The sequence below is a fragment of the Salarias fasciatus genome, chromosome 15 (assembly GCF_902148845.1).
Source record: "Salarias fasciatus chromosome 15, fSalaFa1.1, whole genome shotgun sequence".
In the NCBI taxonomy this organism is placed as follows: Eukaryota; Metazoa; Chordata; class Actinopteri; order Blenniiformes; family Blenniidae; genus Salarias; species Salarias fasciatus.
Window position 1 is genome coordinate 20,950,688 of NC_043759.1, and position 27,885 is coordinate 20,978,572.

General features: G+C 42.4%; 2 protein-coding genes across 7 annotated transcripts in view; both read left to right on the forward strand.

Annotated features, from left to right (window-relative positions):
- LOC115401943 (solute carrier family 23 member 1-like) overlaps positions 1 to 27,872 on the forward strand; it is a 34,497-nt gene extending 6,625 nt beyond the window's left edge. Inside the window, exons 3-13 of the mRNA XM_030110336.1 lie at positions 170 to 327; positions 976 to 1,135; positions 2,364 to 2,545; positions 2,729 to 2,849; positions 3,309 to 3,465; positions 3,541 to 3,794; positions 3,894 to 4,058; positions 4,144 to 4,252; positions 4,353 to 4,448; positions 6,384 to 6,660; positions 25,947 to 27,872. Of these exons, the coding sequence (XP_029966196.1) occupies positions 170 to 327; positions 976 to 1,135; positions 2,364 to 2,545; positions 2,729 to 2,849; positions 3,309 to 3,465; positions 3,541 to 3,794; positions 3,894 to 4,058; positions 4,144 to 4,252; positions 4,353 to 4,448; positions 6,384 to 6,613 (1,632 nt within the window). The 3' untranslated portion in view covers positions 6,614 to 6,660; positions 25,947 to 27,872. The remainder of the gene's footprint in view (positions 1 to 169; positions 328 to 975; positions 1,136 to 2,363; positions 2,546 to 2,728; positions 2,850 to 3,308; positions 3,466 to 3,540; positions 3,795 to 3,893; positions 4,059 to 4,143; positions 4,253 to 4,352; positions 4,449 to 6,383; positions 6,661 to 25,946) is intronic.
- LOC115401942 (solute carrier family 23 member 1-like) lies at positions 252 to 27,872 on the forward strand. 6 transcript variants are annotated; one of them, XM_030110330.1, is made up of 14 exons: positions 14,362 to 14,421; positions 16,272 to 16,382; positions 16,871 to 16,942; positions 17,159 to 17,317; positions 20,109 to 20,266; positions 20,911 to 21,070; positions 21,267 to 21,448; positions 21,632 to 21,752; positions 22,211 to 22,367; positions 22,443 to 22,696; positions 23,467 to 23,631; positions 23,703 to 23,811; positions 23,917 to 24,012; positions 25,673 to 27,872. In XM_030110330.1, the coding sequence occupies exons 3-14, from the start codon at positions 16,898 to 16,900 to the stop codon at positions 25,897 to 25,899; spliced, it is 1,833 nt and encodes a 610-aa protein (XP_029966190.1). In that variant the 5' UTR covers positions 14,362 to 14,421; positions 16,272 to 16,382; positions 16,871 to 16,897; the 3' UTR covers positions 25,900 to 27,872. The 6 variants fall into 6 exon arrangements, with proteins under 6 accessions (XP_029966195.1, XP_029966190.1, XP_029966192.1 ...); XM_030110331.1 differs by lacking the exon at positions 14,362 to 14,421 and adding an exon at positions 15,342 to 15,359; XM_030110332.1 differs by lacking the exon at positions 16,272 to 16,382 and having other exon boundaries at positions 14,363 to 14,421.
- Positions 27,873 to 27,885: the final 13 nt, after the last annotated feature.

The window sequence follows — 27,885 nt, forward strand, 5'->3', positions numbered from 1 at the left end:
GCATGCAGTGCCGGCAACTGTCTCAGTGGTCTGCCAATCCCATAATGCACTGCTGTGTGGCGTCTGTGAGCCTTTCGAGCCCTATATGTACATATGAACATTCTGCTTTTTTTGATTGAGAACATGTACTTATATTCATCTTTGATGTTCCTGCTTCTCTTCTGTGCAGCATTACCTGACAGCTTTTGGGGGAAATATTTCCATCTGTTTCATTCTATTTGAGGGGCTGTGTCTGCAACACGACAGTTTGACCCAGAGTTACCTCATTAACAATCTTTTCTTCGTCAGCGGTCTGTGCACCGTCCTGCAAGTGACCTTCGGTATCAGGTGAGAGCTGTCATATCAGAAAAATCTGACCAAACTCAGCTTCGCTTATTTCAAGAGGAAGAGTATTTCCATGTTACAATACCACTACTATCCTTGTTCGCAGCCTCGTCGCCTCCCATATTGACTATTGCAACTCACTACTCTTTGATGTCCCTCACAAAGCCCTCCATAAACTCCAAATGGTCCAGAACTCCATCCAGAGCATTGTCTCCAGAAAGTTGTTTTTATTTACTATTTGTGGCTTGATTTTGCTCTGTACAGCAAACTTGAATGTTTTGAAAAGCACTTTGAAATAAAATGTATTATTGATATTCTACAGTTTTACAAGTGATTTCTCAGCAGAATGCTTTTTCCCAGCATGATTTTTTTTTTAATTATTGTCATTTCAGAGAAAATAAAGAGACCAGAGAAAACTATTGCTTGATATCATGAATGTGCAGTGGTGTTTCAGTCAGGGCCAGCAGGAACGTACACACCACTGCTTATATGTGAAGTGACAAACATTACTCAATGTGCTGGGGATTGCAATAAACACAAGAAGGGATTTTGTTTTCAACAACACATCTTTGCACAAAGTAGAAAAAAAAAGCTTATGTAATCATTAAAAACTGAAATGTCAAGTGATTTCCTTTCCTATTACATGGATAGGCTTCCTATTCTCCAGGGTGGTACATTTTCCCTGATAATTCCTGCCATGACCTTGTTGAACCTGCCAGAGATGAAATGTCCAGACTGGAGTCAGAATGCCACACTGGTCAAAGCCTCCTCTCCCGAATTCACTGAAGTGTGGCAGTCCCGCATGAGAACAGTGAGTCAACGCAAAAAGTCTGTGTCCATTCCAATGAAAGTCAACGAAGTCTTAAAGGGCAACTCTGGTTTTTTGACACCTGGACCTTATTTATAGGTGTGTGCATGCTCATATACTCACTCAGACAAACCTGGTGCAGCTCGGAGTCCTCCAGAAGTTATTTAGATCCAACTGATTTAGCGGGGGCCACGGCAAGGGAGCTTCAGCGCGGGACATAATCTCTGCAAAATCGCTCATTTCGGCTATATTTCTTCATCCATCGCCAGTGTTATCATAAAGTCAGCTCATCTACCGTCTTCAGGTGGGTCAGCTGACAGTTTTCGCTAACTTAGCCACAATTAGCTCGGATGGGAACGTTGCGGAGCCCCTTTCCCCAGCAGAGAGGCAATTTGGCTTGGCCTCGGCTGTCACGGCGCCCGTGCGTCTGACTTCCAGGGACCAAGTTGGGGCCGATTGGGTAAATGGCCCGGAGCTGCTCCACGGAGGCGCGTGGAGCAGGCCGCAGCGTGGCTGCTGGAGCTCTTGGGAGAGCTCCGGATCTCTGCTCCCGGGCGGAGATGCGCTCCGTGCTGGTCGCGGACCGCGCGGGGACACGCCGCATAACCACGGAGGCGTGTGAAGCAGGCCGCGGCGCCTCTGACGGGAGAGGCTCCAGCATCCAAGCTAATTGTGGCTAAGTTAGCACAGCGTCAGAGAAGAGCTCAGGGCAGCAGATCCCATCAAAGCAGAGCAGAGCAGAGCTGACTCAGAGTGCCTTTCTGCTGGGGAGAGGAGCTCCGTGACTTTGCCATCCGAGCTAACTGTGGCTAAGTTAGCGAAAACTGTCAGCTGACCCACCTGAAGACGGTCGACGAGCTGACTTCATCATAACACTGGCGATGGATGAAGAAATATCGCGGAAACTAGCAATTTTGCAGAGATTATGTCCAGCGCTGAAGCTCCCTTGCCGTGGCCCCTGCTAAATCGGTTGGATCTATATCACTTCTGGAGGACTCCGAGCTGCACCATGTTTGTCTGAGTGAGTATATGAGCATGCACACACCTATAAATACGGTCCAGGTGTCAAAAAACCGGAGTTGCCCTTTAAGGCAACTCCTGCCTGGAGATCATTATTATTGTATATATGAGTGATTGCGGTTTCTGATTCAACCACTTCACTCTTACATTCATTCACTTTGCCAAAGAGAGTGAAATGACAGATACTAATGTTGTGTGTTCATGTCAACAGCTGCAGGGCTCTATCATGGTGGCTTCACTCGTTCAAATACTGGTTGGTTTCTCAGGCCTCATCGGTTTCCTCATGCGCTTCATTGGTCCTTTAACGATTGCTCCCACTGTGTCTATTATTGGCCTATCACTGTATGACACAGCCGGAGACAAGGCCGGTAGCCACTGGGGTATCTCTGCAATGTAAGTAACCCCACTGATGTGCTATTGGCCTCCAGATTCAGCACTGACTCCAGAGCACAGAAGATCAATCTATAAAACTATATCCAGCCAACAGCTGTTATACTCATGGCTTAAATTTTTATCACCATTAATTGTGAAATATTAGCTCAGTCAATTTCCATATCATTATGCTTTTCTTTTCAGGACCGCAGTGCTGATCATCCTGTTCTCTCAGTACCTTCGCTCCATACCAATCCCTGTTCCTGCATACAGCAAAACCAAGAAACTGCACAGATCAAACTTTTTTCTCTTCCAAAAGATGCCTGTAGGTTTTCTATATTGCTTTCTTCGATAGTTTCCATTCTCACCCCATGAGATAAAAGATGTTTTGGATGAGCGGTTCTCAAACCATTTTTTTCCCTCCTGGAGCCCCAAACAAAGGCTGCTGAGCCGCTATCAGATATTTGAGTACATTACAGTGAAGCTATATGCAGGTGTTTCATTGAAACAAAAGCAATGGGCAGTTTCTCATTTGTGTTTTAGATTTAAGATTTTGTTGTATTTTTTTCTTCAACATGTGCAAACATAAACTCAGCTCAGGCAAAGCCCACAGTCCATTCGTGATCTCTGGTGCCCTTTAAAGGGGATCCAGGACCCCAGGTTAGGAACCACAGATTTAAATGATCATGGCCAGTATTGTTGTTGTTTATTATTTAATTTATAAAACCAAGTTTGACGTAAGCAGTAAATGCTGATGCAGATATCGACTGATTATGTTGTTTAGGTTCTGCTGGGCATTCTGCTTTCATGGTTAATCTGCCACCTCCTCACCGTTTCCAAAATTCTACCATCGGATAACAACCAGTATGGCTACGAGGCCCGCACTGATGTGAAGGGAAATGTCCTGAGCGAGGCCTCCTGGTTTATGATACCTTATCCCGGTGAGTTGACCATATACATCTACAATGTTAACACATGTTAATGGCCAGTGCAGTAATCTCCAGTTCCCAATTCAGGGCAGTGGGGGATGCCAAGTGTGAGCCTGGCCGGTGTGTTTGGCATGATAGCTGGACTAATATGCTCCATGATAGAGTCTGTGGGAGACTACCACTCATGCGCTAGGCTGTCAGGAGCCTGTCGTCCCCCGAAGCATGCCATCAACCGGGGCATCGGCATTGAGGGGATTGGCTCTCTGTTAGCCGGGGCCTTTGGCACAGGCAATGGCACCACTTCTTTTAGTGAGAATGTGGCAGTCCTGGGCATCACTAAAGTAAGACATGCACCATGATGACTCTGCAAATGCCACATTACCGGAAACATGATCTACGTTTAGGTACAGTTATTTAGCATGGTGTTTGTGTGTTGACAGGTGGCCAGTCGTAGAGTGATTCTCATGAGTGGATTTTTCATGATTTTAATTGGGATGCTGGGCAAAATCGGAGCTATTTTCTCCACCATTCCAACCCCTGTAATTGGAGGAATGTTTATGGTCATGTTTGGTATCATCGCTGCAGCTGGAATATCTTCTTTGCAGGTAAACAGCAATAACCAACATATTTTTTCACTGTTTATGAATGGCTGTTTCTCACAAATAATTGCTTACAATTTTATTTTGATAGGCCACAGACATGTATTCTTCCCGAAACATTTTTGTTTTCGGCTTCTCTTTGTTTTCTGCACTTGTAATTCCAAACTGGATCATGAAGAATCCTGAAGTCCTCAGCACAGGTATGATCAGTGGACAATGGTGCAAACAAATCATTTTATTGTCATGAATAGTTTAAACTGTATTTTAATGTATTTCATCTTATGTTTGTGTGTGTGTCAGGTGTCAAAGAGGTCGATCAAGTTTTGCAAATATTATTCACCACCCGGATGTTTATCGGAGGATTTTTTGGCTGTTTCCTGGATAACACAATTCCTGGTGAGAATCTGTTGCAGAATCAGAAACAATAAATTATTTCCATGATTGACTTGTCATATCAAAAACGCAAAGGTACATGAAAATCAGTCATTGCTGTATTAATTCTACCTCTCATTTGCTTTAAATGGAGTCTTTGTTAAACCTATTGGTGACAGCTGTGCTTTTCTTATTGGGGGTACATACCAGGTGGTTATCTATGAGGATGGGTTCTCCTTGGTATGGTCAGGGCCCTCTGACTGAGTGGGTGTTAGCTGGGTGGAGGGGTCTCCTAGGGTGTGGGCCCCCTGGCTAGTGGGAGTCCCGGCCAGGTTTCCTCTGCACCCCTGCCAGACCAGAGCGTGGATGTCTTCCTGGGGTGGTGGCTGGGATCTGATCTCTGGGATTGCTAATGATCACCTTGATCTGTGGGGCCTCTCTGGTCTGCTTCTGATTTTCTCAGCGACGAGGTCCGATTTGCATGATCACAATCACATTGCCATGATCATGTTCATTTGTAATCACTCTGCACTCTTTCATATTCTGCATGTGGACATAGTCACCTTGTTTTCTTTTTGGGTGTTAGATCAATGACTGCGTTAGGTCTCTCCTGATGCTCTGGTTTGAAATTTGACATATGTATCCTCAGCTTGCGCATCCTGGATGATTGCCAGCGATGCTTCCTAACTAAAGTCCGGAGCATATTCCCTGTTGTGTCTCTGTGCAGATGCCGTAGCTGGTTGTCTGGTGTGTAGGTTCCGGTTGAAGGGTTTTTGCTTCATCTTTGCACTTTCTTCTTCTCCACTCTTTCTTTTCTCTTTCTTTTTCTCTCTCTCTTCCTGTGTTTCTGTCCCTTGACAAGTCCAGTGATACTATGTACAAGTATTCAAACTAAATAAAATAAAGTAAAAAATCAGATTGTCAAGAAGAGTCTTCTACTCATGAGCAAATCTGTTTGGCACAATACAGAAACCAGATCTTCATTCTGCTTGCTTCAATGTTGGACAGGACAAAAGAAAAAACTACAAGGCAACACCAAGCAGACAAGCACAACCACACGTGTAGCTCCACTGCCAAATGGCAGTTTTCTGTTCCTCCCTGGGATTTTAATCAACTAAGACCAAATCCAGAAGTATAGCCTCATTTCCACAGGGTCTCTTTAGGTGATGTGATACGGTTTGGGTCAGGTTGTCATGCTTTTCCACTGACTAAAGATGTGGATAGTACCGAAAGACCTATACTCAACCTGGACCACTTCTTGGCACTCCTCTGTTGAGGTGCCTGGTGCACTGGTATGGGTGTCACAAGGAGGAGCAACAATTTAAACAGTTCATCAGCTGTATAAACTCTAGGTTGTTGTCTGCATGTGTCGCTTTGCACACACAAGTTGTCTTTTTTAATGTCGGCACGCCACACAGGGCTGGTCTTCTGATGATATGCATACGCTCCTCTCCAGAACAGGAGAGGTGTAGTTTGGACAGTGCTGTTCAGTCTGAGGAAGTTTTCCAAGCTGTGTCACAGAGAATGAAGGCTCATGCCTTCACTTTGGGCTGAACAGAGCCGCTGAGGAGTGACTGTAGGAGAGTGAAGGACCACAACAGCCTGAGTGGAGCACCATGTTTGACGTCACGTACTTGCATCCTTACGTGGCTGGCTGTTCATGATCCCACCTAAATTCAAACCGTGCTCTGTGCAGTGGGGACTCTGGTGGGGACATGCAACACATAAGGTGTATCTGTACCCATACTGTTCAGGCCCACCCTGTAGCATGCCATACCACCATAAACGATGCTGTGGAAATGGGGCTTTATGTGCAGCAGCAACACAACTTCACTTGGGAGAATTTGTCAACATCAATGGACAGGGGCTATTAGAGCTTGGAAAAACAAACAACTTGTAAATACACAAGTGTTATATTGAGTGATCCCCTCTGTTAACATCTTGTCTCTCATCATTCAGGGTCTAAACGTGAACGTGGCCTCCTCGACCACGAAGGAGATGATGAAGACTTAAGAGAAAAGGTGTATGGCCTGCCCTTTGGCTTATCTTCCCGTCTTCAGTCCCGGCCCTGGGTTCGTTATATCCCCTTCTGCCCATCTGAAGATCACAGTTGTCCGGAAAAGGCTGAAGACACCATCATGTCACAGAGGCGATTGAGTAAACACAGCATAGTTGATGAAATGCTCTAATAGGTGTTTCTTAGAGGTGGTGAATATATCATGAACTTATACTTTAGGTCTCACTGTTAGAATGAACCGCTGGGTCTATTATTTCGCTAATGTGCTGGTATGCTTCAAAGTGACTTATGGCGCGTTTCCACCTCCCCTACTCTACTCGGCTCGACTCGGCTCTACCCCGCTTGCGGGCGTTTCCACCAGCCCGCTTTCACGCAACCCGGGTAGGTTTTCGGCCCTGCTCGACAGCAGGGTCGACTCGGGCTGAGTCGGGCTGGAAATGTGACGTCAACACATACTGGTCGCTGATTGGTCAATCACTGACCAATCAGCGACTAACTGTGGCTGAAGTGAAATCTAAACTCCACCATGTTGCTTTGCTCTGATGCGGAGGAGAAAGAGAAGAGCAATAAATGGTAAATGAACAAAATAACAGTAATTAAAACAATTTCAGCGCAGCAGACAGTAACTCCATGGCCTGTTGGGAGGATTCAGATGCTCGTTTGTTTAGTGGGGGATGAAAAGATCCAGCGGGAGCTTGGTACCGCCCGACGTTTTTTCAAGACCACCTTGAGTTGGTGGCGGACCACGGAGCCCACCGAACCGCAACCCAGTGCCAAGAAAAACTGAAACAAGGACCAGAACTCAAAGAGCGGGGCTGAAAAGACCTGGGGAATGTTCCAACAGATGGACAATCTACGGCCACCGACTTGTAAACACCGGGACGTGACCACGACTCTGCCACGGCGCTGCTGGAGTCACTGATTGAGGATAATGGTTAGTTTCTGGTGATCAGAGCTTGTTATAAGGTAGAAAAGTGAGTTATCTGGATTGACAGTTTGTGTAAGAATGTGTTCAGACGCTACTACTCTCAGGAGTTTACAGTCATTGTCCTCGAAGTCACGTAATCACACTCAGAAAGCCAGCAGTAAAGTTGCTGATAGCACGCTTGATATTTAACATAACCCGCCGGGTTTCCAGGGAGACAAACAGGGCCGGTGGAGACACAACCAGACCGAGTAGAGTCGAGTCGAGTAAAGTGGGTTGGAGTCGAGCCGAGTAGAGTAGGGGAGGTGGAAACGCGCCATAAGTTGCTATGTGATTGATGAAAAATTAAATATAAAGATACAATTTTCAAGATTGCAAATATTTCTGATTAAAATGTAGAAAAACTGCCATCTGAGTGTTTTTTAACATGTAAATCAGTTTTACCGCAGCTTCAGCCTGTCAACACAGAGAAAAATAAAAATATCAGGAAGGGAGCTGTAGATTTCACATACTGTCAACACAGTCCCCATTCACAGAAACAAACAAGACATCTTCTCAATCTTTCCCTTTGCTTAATGTGCTGTCATTTCTTTCCCCCTGTATTCATGTCCTCTGGTGTAGGTGGGATATGTAGTAACCAGTGGTGGGCCGTCAGGGCCTGCAAAGCCTTCTCTGCTGGCCTAAAAAGTATCTGAATTACAGTCTGATGTAAATTATATTTTGTCCATGAATACTTACTAAATGATTCCAAACGGTATGATCTGGTTCCCTTCATAGTTTTCCCGTGGCTGCGCTGCTTCCAGACATGTTTTTTTCATATTAAATCATTTAACCAATCAGATTTCAGGCATCATCTGTTGCTAGGGTCAAAGAAATCTGCCTTCCCTGTCCATTCCTGATAGCCCAGTAAAGTACAGTGAAGTGTCAAACAGACAGTTGCTTCAACCAATCAGATTTCGAGTTGGCGACTCAGCGCCTTCTCGCTAGCGTACACTAACAACAGCATATCCAGGCCTTCTGATTTACATTCACCAAGAGATACAGTAGGTGGCGGTATGCACCTAAGTTGTTGGTCGCCTACCGCAATTATTCCAAAGAAGAAGAAGAAGACCTGAAGAGAAATAAAACTTACGCCAGAAATTAGAGGTGTGCGATACTCCGAATTTTGGTATCGATCCGATCCCAAGTAAATACTGGGCCAGTATCGCCGATACCAATACCGATACTTTTTTTACTAGGTTTTTAAAAAAAAATTTCTACGTTTTTATTTTTATTTTATATCCATCACAGGTAGCAGTTTCGCTGTCTGACGCTCTGAAGTAGCTCCTAACAGTTCCTGCTCCTGTTCCTCATCTTAAATTTGCCATTAATGAACCAGTCTGTCTGTCTGATCAGCAGAAGGAGAAGGAGAGCTGCACAGTGAGCCTGAGTGAGCTGAGAGAGAAAGAGGAGCGCTATTTGTAATCACCTCACCTGGAAAATAAAACACGAGACCAAGATTTTAACCAAATAAAAGAACAATTTTTATCAAAAAACACAAGATTACTACAACAATGTCAACATTTCAATAAAAAATAATTCCTTTTGCCTTTTTCACACACAGAAAATGTCAATACTGAAAATATAATAAAAAAAATGTAACAGTATAACCAGTACAACAAAAAGTACCATTACCCACAGGTATTTATGAAAAAAAGTCATTAGTGCAAATAAGGTGCAAAATACTATTGGCTCTTTGCTCTTTTGTCAATGAGCTTATACCCTGAGGTTGCTTTTTGCCCCTGGATATCGTGAGCAGTTATACTACAGTAAATAAATACATTTAAAAAAAAATACCTGAAAATGCACAGCAATAACACGATAAACAAAACTTTAAAAACACACAAGCTGTGTCAAGACACAGCATCTTCAGAGTCATATGCTGAACCACATTAAACAACTCCAGTCATTATTGTAAATATACTGTAAACTATCGCTGGCTGTTATTCACCACCACCTTTGATATATATTATATTTTTTTAGTCCCATTAACACAATCAGGATTTATTTCAATTGACTAAATATATGAAAATAGTTTAATCACTGCTAAAATGACATCTTCGACCACCAATTGAAAAGCAACGTCAAATTATGCTGCAAATACCAAAATCTTAACTTGGCCTCTCTAAAACAGCTCCCTGGATATTCTGGAGGCTTCTGTTGAAAACCTCACGCAGAGACCTCTGTCTGTGTCGGGGTCTGGTCCGTTTACGCTGCTTTTAAAAGTTTGTGCAGATTGGTGGTGTTACCGCAGCAGCGAATTACCTTCATGCACACATGATGCAGTGTCTTTGTCTGAAGCTGTGGAATAAGTCCATACAGCGCATCTTTATCCTCCACCATTGCTTTTCCTCTCTCTCTCTCTCTCTCTAGCTGCATGGCAGTGAAGAGCAGAGGGAGGAGGGAGCGGCGCAGAGCGCGTTAACGAGCGTCTGAGCACTGAAGTGAGCTAAGGTCCGACAGAGAGGCTGCGCTAACTCTGCCAGAGCAGAAAAAAAAAATATCGATCTCAACGTGGTATCAATCGATACCAATACTAACTTTGGTATCGATACTATCGATATTTGGATCGATCCGCCCACCACTACTGAAGAGAAATAAAACTTACGCCAGAAATACCACAGGGCAAGCTGGACTTTCAGCCCTGGCTTTATGGAACTGAGTATAATCTATATGACAGAACAATTGAACTCTTTTTAAGGAAGCAAATAAGAGGGATTTTGGTGAGTAAAATGTTCCTCTTCTCCTAAATAATATTGCTATTGTATTAAGTTGTTGATGCTTATTGTATGTGCGCAGATGTAGTAGGAGACTTGTGCACGTCAGCAAAGGCATTTATTCTGGCTGCACAAGTATCTATCTGCTGTGCAACAACTCTTTATGTGCATATCTACATAATAAGATTTTTTTTATAGACATAATATAGTTATGGAGAGGTGCATTGGTTCAGGCGGATCTGTTCTGAAGGCCTTAGTGTGGAATGCACGGTCCGCCACTGGTAGTAACGTTCTGATCTGTGGCCTCATACTTTTCTACTGGAGGGCCAACTGTAGCCACTGGTCAATGTTTTACTGCCCACACTAATATAAGCTACTTTGGAAATTTCTCTCTTTTTTTCTTTGTATAACTTTTTTACCACCTGGCTCATTATAATCACTGATTGAATCTGATTTAATCACTGAATGAATGGCATGAAATTAAACCAAACAAATGCCGTTTAATGGCTGCAATTTAGGGCAAATTTCAGGTTGCCCATCACTGTCTGGTTTATAAGCACACTGAAACTGAACAATGATGAAACCTTATGAATGTACCACCAGCCACGACTGGTTCTGAATCTGGTCCATATGTCTCCCATGCAGGCGGGAATGGTGCATCAGCAAAACGAAAGTACATTTTTATGAATTCAGTATGACTGCCTGCAATTTCACAGTGATGAAAGATAAGGTCATCTGTACACGACCTAAACTTGACATTACTTTCCTCTGTGGTTGCACATCTGCAATATTCATTTCTAACTTGGATAACAGCAATAAAACAGTGACATATTTTCACATTTATCACAATTTTTCAAACACCAACTACACCTTTGACCCCAGTAAAATTATTACCTTGAGACCTGCTCAAAGTTTCTTTGTGGCCATTGAAACTGCCTCACTCGGCTCAAACAAAAAGATGGAAATGAGCCAACTTGGCGATAGCTAGCTATACATTAACTGAGGTGTGTGTAATTCACTAGTTAGCTACACAATAACCAGCAGCAATGTGCGAGAGCATGTTGTGGACTTGCTGTGTCTCGTTGTTCTGCTACTACAGTGATGTCAGCTTCTTTCAATATGGAGACATTCTGGTAGAATCCTAAAACAGGATTTCAATGATGTCCCTTTAGCTCAGTCCAGCTTTTACATACAGTCAATGGTTGGGGTCTTTGTATTTGTGTTGCATATTTTGTGGTTGTGTTGGGGGGTTGGCCCTTCTGGGCCACTGCACTTTTTTCACTGTACATCATTTTAAATCTGGGCTTCACTTTTGATATTGTTCAGTGTTATCTCCTGCTCAATGTAAAGGTGGGATCTGTTCTTTGTTTTCAGTGAAGCAACAGAAATTGCTTTGCATCTTGCAATGTGGCAGCAACTTCTATGAGGCTAAAAGTGCTTTCTGATGCTCACACTGTTAAGTAGTTTGAGCACTGCTGCCACCTAGTGACTGGAGGCCTGTTCAATGTTCAAAGATACCCTGATACCCCACTATACCAACTATTTGAGAAAATACAGCTGTACGCATTGAACTTTGAAACATTCGGAGCTCCAGTCAGTTTTAATTGGAGCTTCTAAGTTGCCCACAGATGTGAATGTGACTGTCTGTATGTGTTTGCCTTGTGATGAACTGATGTCCTGTCCAGGATGCACACTGTCTGCTCAGTGTCAGCAGGAACTGACTTCAGTTCCCCACCAACTGAGTTGAATGAAGCCATACAGAAGATGGATATTGTACTGGAATAAAGACAATTAAACTTGATGTTTCTTCTTTTTTTGGCAGAAGTCTTCTATTATTCTGGTGTTTTTGTTGCACCCTCAGGAAAGCTTTCCTTCACAGTGAAGCATGGGAAGACACAAACTGATTTGTTATGTCAGCACTGCCAGCTGCTGCGAAATACAGTGAAATATTCATTATGCTGCAGTGTCTCTTAACTCAGCAGGATTTATCTGTTTCCTTTACCATTACATCTCGTACCGACAAGTTTCAAAAGTGATATTTTTTTTTTCTGAACCAGCTCACAGTTACAGACACAAGAACAATCGAAGCTAACGTATGCACTTCAGCAAGTTCACTTCTTCAAATTTTCATTTCATAGTTAACACATCCAGAGAAAAGATCAGGTCAGACTTTACACACACCAAGACCAGCACAGTTGGCTCCACTGGTTCATTAACAAAGCAAGACCAGATCGGCAATGTTCTGAAGCACGAGTCTCCAAAGAGGAAAACTCTTCATACTAACTCTATGTGCGTATGGTTACTTTCCATTTCATAGATAATATCCCCAGTTCACACCTGGGCATCTCTGTGCTGAGCTGAATTTAAATGTTTTCCCTGTGCGTGCATGGGTTTTATCCAGATACTTTGATTTCCTCCCACAATCCAAAAACGTGCATTTGAGTATTTTTTAATATCTTATTAATTCATTTAAGGCATGTCAAAATAGATACAAAAAAGAAAACTAATCTTTACAGACTGATTTTAATACATCTTTCACACATATACTTATACACACTTGAGTACATGCACATTTATATAAATACACAACTATAAATATACATTCAAGCATAATATCGAGTTCAACATGTTTAAAAAGGGGCATAGAGATGTAAAACTTATTCAATCCCAACTCTTCACCAATATTCAATAATCCGATTTCAAATTATTGTGCTTGTTGTCTGGTTACTCCAAATTGTTCATAAGTGTGACTGTGGATGTCTCTGAGCATGAACTGTGACATTTCCAGAGTGTAACCTGCCTTCAGCCAAAACTAGCTGGAATTCATTTGAATGAAGCAGTGTGGAGGATGGTTTGGTGTTACTCCAATCTGCCAGATTATTCCAGGGTGTCTTGTTTCAGTTTGAACACTGGAGGGAGCTACAGACTCAATTATGGCAATGAACAGAATTTATTTATTTAACTATCTATTTATAAAGAAAGTCCTGAGACACATTGTATCAAAATTATGACAATGTCATCAATATAAATAAATATCAGAGTGAAACAACAAGGAACAAAGATCTGGTAACAGATGATTTGTTTCAGTCAGAAAATGTTAATTCACGGTCAGTTCGAGCAAATAATTTGATTTGTTATGTTGTAATTGTAATTTAAGTGTAACAAAAACTCTGCTAAATTAAATTTTAGCAGTGGACCCTCACCTTCCAGCTCGCCCCACATCTTGACCTCCTGCACCAATCACGTGCACACATTTCCAAGTTTACACATCACATCAGTTTCTGGATCATAAATGACATCTGTGCAGTTGATGCAGTGTTGCTTTCAGTTTTAGGGATCTAATTGACAGTAACAGTGTTTTATCTTTGCAGATCATGTCTTAACACCTTCATGAAATGCTAATTTTGCTCAAAAGTACAGTAACGGTTGCATCACTTGAACCCAATTAAATATCAGCAGAAAATAGTCATGTTCAAGAGTATTAGTTACTTTGACTTCCAACAATATACTCAGTGGTGTACAGTCACGGGCAGCCCTGTCAAAAACATTAATCATAAAAGATTATCCTGAAATGTACCTGGAGTCAATTACTTGTTCAGTTTGCAACTTTATTCTCATCTCAGTTGTGCGTTCAGCCATGTCAAAAGCACAAGAAAGCTCGTCAAAACGGACTGAAGAAGCAAAGGGATATCGGGAAGGCCTTGGGTTACAAGAGAAAGTCCGATATTTCGAGAAGCATATTTTTAAACTCAAAATACAGCACTTTCTCTTGATCAATGACTGTGAGGACAAGCACTTTTGTTGAGGTTGGGGTTGTAATGAATTGATTAAAACGCAAATATTACCAAGCCCATGCCTACAAATAGTGTGATAGCTGAAATACATAGCCGAGGAAACTTATTTTCAACAGGGGGTGCTGAGAAAAAAAAAGGGGGCGGGGGAGGCACGCACGCACACACACACACACAAACACACACACACACACACATGTCGCTGTTAATCTATGTATTTCAAAGTTGGGTCTGGGAGCTGGGTCTACACATGCAAAATTCACTTTGAGATATTTTAGTGTGTCTGCCTGGCCCAGCCTGGCTGAATAACGGTGTGTGTGTGTGTGTGTGTGTGTGTGTGTGTGTGTGGGGGGGGGGGGGGGGGGGGGGCAAATATAAAGAATGTGAAAGTGAAACTTAAATCGCGTGTTTTGTTTGCAACGTTTCGGCCCGCTGGGCGTTTTTCAGGCGCTGAAACCATGCAAAATAAAGTACATTTTTCTTCAACACACAATCTGGCTTAATAAAGGTAAGTATGAGGCACCATGCGGCGTGACTGAATTTAGGCTGTCTTGGAAACATAGCTAAATTAATTATTATTTATAAAATAAATATCAGCAGAAAATAGTCATGTTCAAGAGTATTAGTTACTTTGACTTCCAACAATATACTCAGTGGTGTACAGTCACGGGCAGCCCTGTCAAAAACATTAATCATAAAAGATTATCCTGAAATGTACCTGGAGTCAATTACTTGTTCAGTTTGCAACTTTATTCTCATCTCAGTTGTGCGTTCAGCCATGTCAAAAGCACAAGAAAGCTCGTCAAAACGGACTGAAGAAGCAAAGGAATATCGGGAAGGCCTTGGGTTACAAGAGAAAGTCCGATATTTCGAGAAGCATATTTTTAAACTCAAAATACAGCACTTTCTCTTGATCAATGACTGTGAGGACAAGCACTTTTGTTGAGGTTGGGGTTGTAATGAATTGATTAAAACGCAAATATTACCAAGCCCATGCCTACAAATAGTGTGATAGCTGAAATACATAGCCGAGGAAACTTATTTTCAACAGGGGGTGCTGAGAAAAAAAAAGGGGGCGGGGGAGGCACGCACGCACACACACACACACAAACACACACACACACACACATGTCGCTGTTAATCTATGTATTTCAAAGTTGGGTCTGGGAGCTGGGTCTACACATGCAAAATTCACTTTGAGATATTTTAGTGTGTCTGCCTGGCCCAGCCTGGCTGAATAACGGTGTGTGTGTGTGTGTGTGTGTGTGTGTGTGGGGGGGGGGGGGGGGGGGGGGGGGGGGGGGGGGCAAATATAAAGAATGTGAAAGTGAAACTTAAATCGCGTGTTTTGTTTGCAACGTTTCGGCCCGCTGGGCGTTTTTCAGGCGCTGAAACCATGCAAAATAAAGTACATTTTTCTTCAACACACAATCTGGCTTAATAAAGGTAAGTATGAGGCACCATGCGGCGTGACTGAATTTAGGCTGTCTTGGAAACATAGCTAAATTAATTATTATTTATAAAATAAAAGTAAGCGATGCAGTTCGGATGTTGCCCAGGTTTTTTCCTTGTAGATCTTGGTTAAGCTTTGCTAACCACAAGCGCCTCCATTCGTCTGACAGTTTTTGGCATTCCTCACCCTGGTTTTTTATAACTTTTGGAAGTCTGTAGAATTCCAAGTTCGGCCAGAGAGATGTACCATCTCATTTGTGCCTTTTCCATCTGATTTTTCAGTGAGTAAATCTATTCTGTATTCAATTTGCGGGTAATCTATTATTTTATTCTCAACTCCTACAACTTTTACTTCAGGCGACAGGACGTTTGTTCAATGGGGCATTGCCCCCTCTTGCCCCAGCAGAGAGCTGGACCCGCTTATCAGTCATCACAAGCAGGATGGAAAACAAACTGTGAATCTACAGTCAGTGGTGAATTCACAGCATGCAAAGCTAAGTAAAAAACAAAATGAAACCTAAAAACTGGAAAACAAAACTGTTTTCTCAGTCCAGAGACCCGCACTAACTGTGGTCAAGAGAGCTCCTACTTCAGAAAACAAGCCAAAAAAAAATCAAGTCAAGTTTCGGTTCAATATCAGTCTGAAGTTAAATGGAAAGAAGACCAGATGTGCTATTTAAGAGGGCTCTTATTGTGAAATACCACACCAGACTGGCCTGGTACTCAGTGAGTGGCACCCTGGGCTGGCCTGGTGTCGGTGTGACATGGAATCGCTTTGTGGCAACAGATTAATACATCACCGATGGAAAAAGATTTCTTCTTCATGTACTCAGTGAGAGTAAATAATTGTTTGCTAAATTTCATTTAAATGCTTCCACCACATCCAACCTTTTTCCTGGTTGATAGGTGTGAAAGAATAACACTGGAGAAATCGCTCAGCTCAACGTTGCTCCACTTGCTGCAGGAGGATCAGGACAGGAGGCTTCAGATCACGAACCTTGGGGAACCTGGAGGGAGGTAGAGGTGGCCAGAGGGAGAGGGAGAGACTACAGGGAGAGAGTTCATAGACCAGAAGACAGTCAATGATTAATGACATGCAGTAGTGAAACATGTGGAGGGAGAAAGGAGAGAAGAGAAGCTCAGTGTAGGGTCACCAGTGGTCTTAACCTACAGCAGCTTCTCCAAAGAGATGTTTTTGTGAAACTATCCTATGTTGTACTGACAATTCCTAAAGAACGGTAATAGGTCAAAACAAACCTTTTTTTTTTTAAGAAAGAAGAGAGTCTATTCTTTCATTTGGTTGTTTTGGGCCATTTCTTGGTTTACATAGTCAACATACTCAATTTTCTGTGGGTCTTGAAAGATCAGTCAAAATGCTCTGAAACAGCTGGCAGACAATGAGTTAATGATTAAACATCCTCCTGATTAAAAGTAACTCAGCCTCTGTTTATTCATTCTGCCCCTGTGGTTATTTCCACATTTCTCTGCTTCCCTTTTTGAAACAGATCACTGCTTCTTCAGTGGCATTTGCAATGGATTCAGAATTAGAACAACGTCTTGACAATCATGCACTTCATGTGAGTATATTTTTCAATTTAATGCACATGAGAAAAACAATGTGTAACTATCAAGCATAATGACAGAGAGGTTTGCTATATTCTGTCTGCTAATGTTAAAGTAGAGTTCTGAGATGAATGAATGAACGAGTACATTATGATGTCTTTTCTTTAATGGTCAATTAATTATTTCCATTTAGTATATTTTTTATGGATGTGCCTGTTTTTAAACCACAGGTGCAAGAGGAAGACAATGATTTCAATGCACATTTACAAGGAAGGAAGGAAGTTAAAGCTTGTAGAGACAAAAGCATCGAAGAAACAGACCTCAATAAACCAGCGTACTGTGTGACTGACGTCCCTCCATGGTACCTTTGTATTTTCCTGGCCATTCAGGTGAGTGAGATTAGATCTGCATCACGAGACTCCAGAAGTTTTTTGAAAGCTTTGAAAGCTTCCTCATTGCTTTGGTGGATACACATTTGAGCAGTAAAAGTGACACTGTCAAGCTTTAATAAAGTCAGTGAGTGTTGTCTCAACACTACACTGCTGAAGTTAGTAACTCTAAATGTACTCCATTACTGCCTCACAGCAACCAAGTTGACCATAATTCAACCGAGCAAAGGACAAATTCCATAGATTCTAATGGCAAATTTCCAAATTTTCTTTTGTTCCTGTAACAGGGGATGATAAGTGTTGGCAGCTAGGACTACTATTAAGGTTCGTGGTCGAAGTCCAGGTTGGGCTTGGAGTCCTTGCTATGTGGAGTTGGCATGCTTGCTCTTTGTGGATCGGCTCCAGCAGCTGAGTTAGAAACAGTCAGGTAAACATGAAGACATAGATGAAGGCAAGATATATGTGGGAGTGTACATGTTGTCATATCAGGTAAAACTATTCAGGTTGCCAGCTTTCGTTGTCTTCAAAGAAGCCCTGTCATGAAAAATGAACTTTTATCATCTTTTATCATCTTATCAACTTTTAAGTAAATCTGACCTGCATGCTGCAAACAATAATTTCTTCAAACTGATTTCCAAGGTAGTGCTAATTGTTGCTTATGCCACGTTGCATAGCCCAACTCTTTTCCAAGACGGACCTGGCATGGCAGGAGAAGGCAGTTACAAAAAGAAAACAACAAATACTTATTTAAAGGCTGTCTTCCCTAGTTCTGTTCTGACTCTTGGAACAGACATTTTGATATAATCCTGAGAGCGCAGCCCAAAGTGATTTGTTATACTAATCAAATATGTGGTCAAGTAGGAAGGAAGCAGTCCAAGAACACATTTATACACGAAGAGCTGCCAGCGTGAGAGTCTACGGACAGACAGGGACAGTTTGCAGCAGTGTCCCTTCCTGTCTGTTCGTACACTTTCACATTAATTATTAGTCTCGGAGAATATACCAACACTGTTAACATTAGCAGTATCATTTACTTAAGAAGCAGTTGTAGTTAGTTTTTGTTATAGGGCTCAAAATGCTACGTCATACTGCAGTGCATTGTGGGCCACAGCAGCCTGCATTTTTTCCAATAAACAGAATAGAATTAAGAAGTGGTCAGACTTTATTATCGTGTGAGAAAATTAATCTGTAGGGACTGAACTATCAATGAATGCTAAGAATAAATGATAGAAAATCAGCAGAGGAAGAATTAAGGTCATAACTTTTTTTTTTTTATAATAAACAACTGAAATGTAAAGCACAAGAATAAGATAAACCAAGCAGCTGTGAGATTAATTGACAGTCATTTCAATAGAAGTTGTGGTAACAAAGATGTGTTCAGTCAGGTCTTTTGTCCAGCTCGCACTTTGTGTCCATCACTGTCTGGTTTGACAGGGCCTTGTTGCTTCATGACAGACAGTACTGGGAGACATATTGGTTAAAGCGCAGCAGACAGAAAAAGGAAAACTCCTCACCCTGCTGTGAAACCAGCAGGCTCACCGAGATGTCACACTGCAGCATGTCTGAAGCAGGAGGTAGAAGTGTACCGCTTGAAATGCTAACACTGATGCTATACTTACTGTATCCTCCTCCGCTGATATCGGTCGTCATCAGCAGCTTTCACCTCCATGTGTCCGAGATGCAGTGAGGCTGCCCAGTCTGGATGGGTGTCATTCATTTCATAAGCAGGTCCCCCTGAAAAACACAGGAAAAGCTCATTTGTTTAACCTTTGCTTGCTGCCTTCAGCTAGCATGGCTAATGCTAGCAGCCCACTACTTGGCAAAAACAAAGGCTTCGGCTCATATTTCATTGAGAAGATAACATAAATTTGAACTAACCAGTTTGAAAGTGTTGTGAACACACCAACTTCTGCCAATTGACGGTCTTAAATGTGATGGTTAAAGGTGCATTAAGGAGTTTTTCAACTTTAAAAATACTTATTTTCCACCCTAAATATGTTACACATTTTTAGTGATGTGTACAATGTGCCCTGACATATTCATTACAAGTACCTCTAACAGCGCTAAATTGTCACTTGAAAGTTGCAGTGCCGGTCCAGCACCAGAATTTTTTGGGGGAGAATTTGAAAGGAATGACGCAGTGCGCGGTCCGGCTGTTAGGTTTCGTTTTGTCCGCCATTACTCCGTCAGATGCTTAGTGAGCAACAACTGAGCAGGAGCTTCCAGAAAGTAAGAGAAGACTGGCTCCTAGCACTGCCACAGCTCCAGCACAGACTCCACCAGGTAAAAGAAACTTAAATTTTACTCGAGCGCTACTAAAAGAGCGAGGAAGGAGTTCCCCTCTTCCGTGCATGCAAGCCACAGGGACGAGTGTTTCACAAAGCTGCATTACACCCAAGGCCTGCAGGAGGAGCTGTTTCGCATAAAACGTGCAAACTCCTTAACGCACCTTTAAGCGCCGGACTACAGCTATCAAGGTCATTTGGTAAGCTTTAGTTTAGTTCAGACACCCAAAATCCTTGGCTTTGTTTCCATGCTGGAAATACGAAAAGTCGTAGCCCAATGTCTTTTTTCCAGAACGGTCATGTGCACACTCGAACTTCATTTAGTAAGAAGAGGCAAAAAAGCATGCAGTGCAGGCAACCGTCTCAGTGGTCCACCAATCCCATAATGCACTGCTGTGTGACGTCAGCCTTTCAAGCCCTATATGTACATATGGATATTCTGCTTTTTTTTAATCAGAACATGTACTTAAATTCATCTTTGATGTTTCTGCTTCTTTTCTGTGCAGCATTACCTGACAGCTTTTGGGGGGAATATTTCCATCTGTTTCATTCTCTCCGAGGGGCTGTGTCTGCAACACGACAGTTTGACCCAGAGTTACCTCATTAACAATCTTTTCTTCGTCAGCGGTCTGTGCACTGTCCTGCAAGTGACCTTCGGTATCAGGTGAGAGCTGTCACATCAGAAAAATCTGATTAAACTCAGCTTTGCTTATTTCAAGAGGAAGAGTATTTCCATGTTGCAATACCACGACTATCCTTGTTTTCAGCTCCATCTCCTCCCATATTGACAATTGCAACTCACTACTCTTTGATGTCCCTCACAAAGCCCTCCATAAACTCCAAATGCTCCAGAACTCCATCCAGAGCATTGTCTCCATAAAGTTGTTTTTATTTATTTGTGGCTTGATTTTGCTCTGTACAGCAAACTTGAAAGTTTTGAAAAGCACTTTGAAATAAAATGTATTATTGTTATTCCACAGTTTTACAAGTGATTTCTCAGCAGAATGCTTTTTCCCAGCATAATTTTTTTTTTAATTATTGTCATTTCAGAGAAAATAAAGAGAGAAGTGAAAACTATTGCTTAATAGTGTGCAGTGGTGTTTCAGTCAGGGCCAGCATTAACGTACACACCACTGGTTATATGTGAAGTGACAAACATTACTCAATGTGCTGGGGATTGCAAGAAACACAAGAAGGGATTTTGTTTTTAACAACACATCTTTGCACAATGTGGAACAAAAAAAAAAAGCTTATGTAATCATTAAAAACTGAAATGTCAAGTGATTTCTGTTCCGATCACATTTACAGGCTTCCTATTCTCCAGGGCGGTACATTTGCCCTGATAATTCCTACCATGACCTTGTTGAACCTGCCAGAGATGAAATGTCCAGACTGGAGTAAGAATGCCACACTGGTCAAAGCCTCCTTTCCCGAATTCACTGAAATGTGGCAGTCCCGCATGAGAACAGTGAGTCAACGCAAAAAGTCTGTCCTTTCCAATGAAAGCCAACAAAGACTTAAGGCAGCTTCTGCCTGGAGATCATTATTATTGTATATATGAGTGACTGTGGTTTCTGATTCAATCACTTCACTCTCACATTCATTCACTTTGCCAAAGAAAGCGAAATGCCATAGATACTAATGTTGTGTGTTCATGTCAACAGCTGCAGGGCTCTATCATGGTGGCTTCACTCGTTCAAATACTGGTTGGTTTCTCAGGCCTCATCGGTTTCCTCATGCGCTTCATTGGTCCTTTAACGATTGCTCCCACCGTGTCTCTTATTGGCCTGTCACTGTATGACACATCCGGAGACAAGGCCGGTAGCCACTGGGGTATCTCTGCAATGTAAGTAACCCCACTGATGTGCTATTGGTCTCCAGATTCAGCACTGACTCTAGAGCACAGAAGATCAATCTATAAAACTATATCCAGCCAACAGCTGTTATACTCATGGCTTAAATTTTTATCACCATTAATTGTGAAATATTTGCTCGGTCAATTTCCATATCATTATGCTTTTCTTTTCAGGACCGCAGTGCTGATCATCCTGTTCTCTCAGTACCTTCGCTCCATACCAATCCCTGTTCCTGCATACAGCAAAACCAAGAAACTGCACAGATCTAAGTTTTTTCTCTTCCAAAAGATGCCTGTAGGTTTTCTATATTGCTTTCTTTGATAGTTTCCATTCTCACCCCATGAGATAAAAGATGTTTTGGATAAGTGGTTCTCAAACCATTTTTTTCCCTCCTGGACCCCTCACAAAGGCTGCTGAGCCGCTATCAGATATTTGAGTACATTACAGTGAAGCTATATGCAGGCGTTTCATTGAAACAAAAGCAATGGGCAGTTTCTCATTTGTGTTTTAGATTTAAGATTTTGTTGTATTTTTTTCTTCAACATGTGCAAACATAAACTCAGCTCAGGCAAAGCCCACAGTCCACTTGTGATCTCTTGTGCCCTTTAAAGGGGATCCATGACCCCAGGTTAGGAACCACAGATTTAAATGATCATGGCCAGTATTGTTGTTGTTTCTTATTTAATGTATAAAACCAAGTTTGACGTAAGCAGTAAATGCTGATGCAGATATCGACTGATTATGTTGTTTAGGTTCTGTTGGGCATTCTACTTTCATGGTTAATCTGCCACCTCCTCACCGTTTCCAACATTCTACCATCGGATAACAACCAGTATGGCTACGAGGCCCGCACTGATGTGAAGGGAAATGTCCTGAGCGAGGCCTCCTGGTTTATGATACCTTATCCGGGTGAGTTGACCATACACATCTGCAATGTTAATATGTGTTAATGGACAATGAATTAATCTCCAATACCCAATTCAGGGCAGTGGGGGATGCCAAGTGTGAGCCTGGCCGGTGTGTTTGGCATGATAGCTGGACTAATATGCTCCATGGCAGAGTCTGTGGGAGACTACCACTCATGCGCTAGGCTGTCAGGAGCCTGTCGTCCCCCGAAGCATGCCATCAACCGAGGCATCGGCATTGAGGGGCTTGGCTCTCTGTTAGCCGGGGCCTTTGGCACAGGCAATGGCACCACTTCTTTTAGTGAGAATGTGGCAGTCCTGGGCATCACTAAAGTAAGACATGCACCACGATGACTCTGCAAATGCCAAATTACCAGAAACATGATCTACGTTTAAAGGGATACTTCAACATTTTGGCGTATTGGCCCATTTAGCGCAATTCCTTAGTCATTTCGAACAGCGTACTTAATTTTTTTGTGAGGGCGAGCTATTGTTTATTCAGAGGTGAGTCGGGGAAGGTTTTCGGGACGGACACAATGGAAGTCAATGGTATTTTTGGTTCCCCTCGTCAAACTCATCAAATACACAATCCAACAATGTCAGAACACTTTGGTGAACACGTTATAATCACATCCACTACGCTGTGAAACATTAATGCAAAATTGCGAAGATTGAATTGTTTATGCGAAGATTGCTAAGACAGAACTACTTATTAAACATGGCGTGTGGGCGTAGTGATTTCAAAAGAAAAAGTAGTTCCCAGTATTTGCTTTAGTGTCATAATGCCACAATATTATTTGTTGGTGTTCCACAGCGTAGTGAATGTGCGGATTAAAACGTGTCCGCCAAAGTGTTTTGGGGTTGTTGGATTGTGTATTTGATGAGTTTGAAGAGGGGAACCAAAAATACCATCCACTTCCATTGTGTCCGTCCCGAAAACCTTCCCCGACTCACCTCTGAAAAAAACAATAGCTCGCCCTCACAAAAAAAGTAAGTATGCTGTTCGAAATGACTAAGGAATTGTGCTAAATGGGCCAATTTGCAAAAATGTTGTAGTATCCCTTTAAGTACAGTTATTTAGCATGGTGTTTGTGTGTTGACAGGTGGCCAGTCGTAGAGTGATTCTCATGAGTGGATTTTTCATGATTTTGATTGGGATGCTGGGCAAAATCGGAGCTATTTTCTCAACCATTCCAAACCCTGTAATTGGAGGACTGTTCATGGTCATGTTTGGTGTCATCGCTGCAGCTGGAATATCTTCTCTGCGGGTAAACAGCAATAACCAACATATTTTTTCACTGTTTCTCACAAATAATTGCTTACAATTTTATTTTTACAGGCCACAGACATGTATTCTTCCCGAAACATTTTTGTTTTCGGCTTCTCTCTGTTTTCTGCACTTGTAATTCCAAACTGGATCATGAAGAATCCTGAAGTCCTCAACACAGGTATGATCAGGGGACAATGGTGCAAACAAATCATTTTATTGTCATGAATAGTTTAAACAGTATTTTAATGTATTTCATCTTATGTTTGTGTGTATGTGTCTCCAGGTGTCAAAGAGGTCGATCAAGTTTTGCAAATATTATTCACCACCCGGATGTTTATCGGAGGATGCTTTGGCTGTTTCCTGGATAACACAATTCCTGGTGAGAATCTGTTGCAGAATCAGATACAATAAATATTTTCCATGATTGACTTGTCATATCAAAAACTCAGAGGTACATTTCTGAAAATCAGTCATTGCTGTGTTAATTCTATCTCTCGTTTGCTTTAAATGGAGTGTGAGTCTTTGTTAAACCTATTGGTGACAGCTGTGCTTTTCTTATTGGGGGTACATACCAGGTGGTTATCTATGAGGACGGGCTCTCCTTGGTATGGTCAGGGCCCTCTGACTGAGTGGGCAGGGTTGGACTGGGTGTTAGGTGGGTGGAGGGGTCTCCCAGAGTGTGGGCCCCCTGGCTAGTGGGAGTCCCGGCCGAGCTTCCTCTGCACCCCTGCCAGACCAGAGCGTGGATGTCTTCCTGGGGTGGTGGCTGGGATCTGATCTCTGGGATTGCTACTGATCACCTTGATCTTTGGGGCCTCTCTGGTCTGCTTCTGATCTTCTCAGAGATGTGGTCAGATTTGCATGATCACAATCACATTGCCATGATCACGCTGATGTGTAATCACTCTGCACTCTTTCATATTCCGCATGTGGACACGGTTACCTTGTTTTCTTGTGGGGTGTTCGATCAATGATTGCGTTAGGTCTCTCCTGATGCTCTGGTTTGAAATTTGACATATGTGTCCTCAGCTTGCGCATTCTGGATGATTGCTAGCTATGCTTCCTAACTAAAGTCCGGAGCATATTCCCTGTTGTGTCTCTGTGCAGGTGCAGTAGCCAAGCAGACAAGCATAACCACAGTTGTAGCTCCTCTGCCAAATGGCAGTTTTCTGTTCCTCCCTGGGATTTTAATCAACTAAGACCAAATCCAGAAGTATAGCCTCATTTCCACAGAGTCTCTTTAGGTGATGTGATACAGTTTGGGTCAGGTTGTCATGCTTTTCCACTGACTAAAGATGTGGATAATACCGAAAGACCGATACTCAACCTGGACCACTTCTTGGCACTCCTCTGTTGAGGTGCCTGGTGCACTGGTATGGGTGTCACAAGGAGGAGCAACAATTTAAACAGTTCATCAGCTGTATAAACTCTAGGTTGTTGTCTGCATGTGCCATTTTGCACACACGAGTTGTTTTTTTTAATGTCGGCACGCCACACAGGGCTGGTCTGCTGATGATGTGCATACGCTCCTCTCCAGAACAGGAGAGGTGTAGTTTGGACAGTGCTGTTCAGTCTGAGGAAGTTTTCCAAGCTGTGGCACAGAGAATGAAGGCTCATGCCTTCACTTTGGGCTGAACAGAGCCGCTGAGGAGTGACTGTAGGAGAGTGAAGGACCACAACAGCCTGAGTGGAGCACCATGTTTGACGTCACGTGCCTGCATCCTTGCGTGGCTGGCTGTTCATGATCCCACCTAAATTCAAACTGTGCTCTCTGCAGTGGGGACTCTGGTGGGGACATGCAACACATAAGGTGTACCCGTACCCATACTGTTCAGGCCCACCCTGTAGCATGCCATACCACCATAAACGGTGCTGTGGAAATGAGGCTTTATGTGCAGCAGCAACACTACTTCACTTGGGAGAATTTGTCAACATCAATGGGCAGGGGCTATTAGAGCTTAGAAAAACAAAGAACTTGTAAATATACAAGTGTTATATTGAGTGACCCCTCTGTTAACATCTCGTCTCTCATCATTCAGGGTCTAAACGTGAACGTGGCCTCCTCGACCAAGAAGATGATGAAGATTTAAAAGAAAAGGTGTATGGCCTGCCCTTTGGCTTATCTTCCCGTCTTCAGTCCCGGCCCTGGGTTCGTTATATCCCCTTCTGCCCATCTGAAGATCACAGTTGTCCGGAAAAGGCTGAAGACACCATCACATCACAGAGGCGATTGAGTAAACACAGCATAGTTGATGAAACGCTCTAATAGGTGTTTCTTAGAGGTGGTGAATATATCATGAACTTATACTTTAGGTCTCACAGTTAGAATGAACCACTGGGTCTATTATTTCGCTAATGTGCTGTATGCTTCAAAGTGACTAAGTTGCTATGTGATTGATGAAAAATTAAATATAAAGATACAGTTTTCAAGATGAAACATATTTCTGATTACAATGTAGAAAAACTGCCATCTGAGTGCTTTTGTTAACATGTAAATCAGTTTTACCGCAGCTTCAGCCTGTCAACACAGAGAAAAATAAAAACATCGGGAAGTGAGCTATAGCTCTCACATACTGTCAACACAGTCCCCATTTGCAGAAACAAACAGATAAGACGTCTTCTCAATCTTTCCCTTTGCTTATTGTGCTGTCATTTCTTTCCCCCTGTATTCATGTCCTCTGATATAGATGGGATATGTATTAACACTCTGATCTGTGGCCTCATACTTTTCTACTAGAGGGCCAACTGTAGCCACTGGTCAATGTTTTACTGCCAACACTAATATAAGCTACTTTGGAAATTTGTCTTTTTTTTCTTTGTATAACTCTTTCACCACCTGGCTCATTATAATCACTGATTGAATCTGATTTTATCACTGAATGAATGACATGAAATTAAACCAAACAAATGCGGTTTAATGGCTGCAATTTAGGGCAAATGTCAGGTTGCTCATCACTGTCTGGTTTATAAGCACACTGAAACTGAACAATGATGAAACGTCCCACCTTATAAATGTACCACCAGCCACGACTGGTTCTGAATCTGGTCCATATGTCTCCCATGCAGGCGGGAATGGTGCATCAGCAAAACGAAAGTACATTTTTATGAATTCAGTATGACTGCCTGCAATTTCACAGTGATGAAAGATAAGGTCATCTGTACACGTCCTAAACTTGACATTACTTTCCTCTGTGGTTGCACATCTGCAATATTAATTTCTAATTTGGATAACAGCAACAAAACAGCAACATGTTTTCACATTTATCACAATTTTTCAAACACCAACTACACCTTTGCCCCCAGTAAAATTAGTACCTTGAGACCTGCTCAAAGTTTCTTTGTGGCCATTGAAACTGCCTTCAACAAAAAGATGGAAATGAGCGAAGTTAGCGATAGCTAGCTAGACATTAGCTGAGGGTGTGAGTAATTTGCCAGTTAGCTACACAATAACCAGCAGCAATGTGCGAGAGCATGTTGTGGACTTGCTGTGTCTCGTTGTTCTGCTACTACAGTGATGTCAGCTTCTTTCAATATGGAGACATTCTGGTAGAATCCTAAAACAGGATTTCAGTGCGCTATGGGTGACGTCCCTTTAGCTCAGTCCAGCTTTTACATACAGTCAATGATTGGGGTCTTTGTATTTGTGTTGTATATTTTGTGGTTGTGTTGGGGGGTTGGCCCTTCTGGGCCAGTGTACTTTTTTCACTGTACTTTTTTCACTGTACATCATTTTAAATCTGGGCTTCACTTTTGATATTGTTCAATGTTATCTCCTGCTCAATGTAAAGGTGGGATCTGTTCTTTGTTTTCAGTGAAGCAACAGAAATTGCTTTGCATCTTGCAATGTGGCAGCAACTTCTATGAGGCTAAAAGTGCTTTCTGATGCTCACACTGTTAAGTAGTTTGAGCACTGCTGCCACCTAGTGACTGGAGGCCTGTTCAATGTTCAAAGATACCCTGATACCCCACTATACCAACTATATGAGAAAATACGGCTGTGCACATTGAACTTTAAAACATTCGGAGCTCCAGTCAGTTTTAATTGGAGCTTCTAAGTTGCCCACAGACGTGAATGTGACTGTCTGTATGTGTTTGCCTTGTGTTGAACTGATGTCCTGTCCAGGATGCACACTGTCTGCTCAGTGTCAGCAGGAACTGACTCCAGTTCCCCACCAACTTAGTTGAATGAAGCCATACAGAAGATGGATATTGTACTGGAATAAAGACAATTAACCTTGATGTTTCTTCTTTT

What these genes read in the sequence shown, in the direction of transcription:
- LOC115401942 (XM_030110330.1), top strand. Translation starts at nt 16,898, where the DNA reads ATGGATTCAGAATTAGAACAACGTCTTGACAATCATGCACTTCAT. An exon ending in GTTTATGATACCTTATCCGG is followed by an intron (nt 22,368 to 22,442) that starts GTGAGTTGACCA and finishes TACCCAATTCAG; the next exon opens with GGCAGTGGGGGATGCCAAGT. An exon ending in CCTGGATAACACAATTCCTG is followed by an intron (nt 24,013 to 25,672) that starts GTGAGAATCTGT and finishes CTCATCATTCAG; the next exon opens with GGTCTAAACGTGAACGTGGC.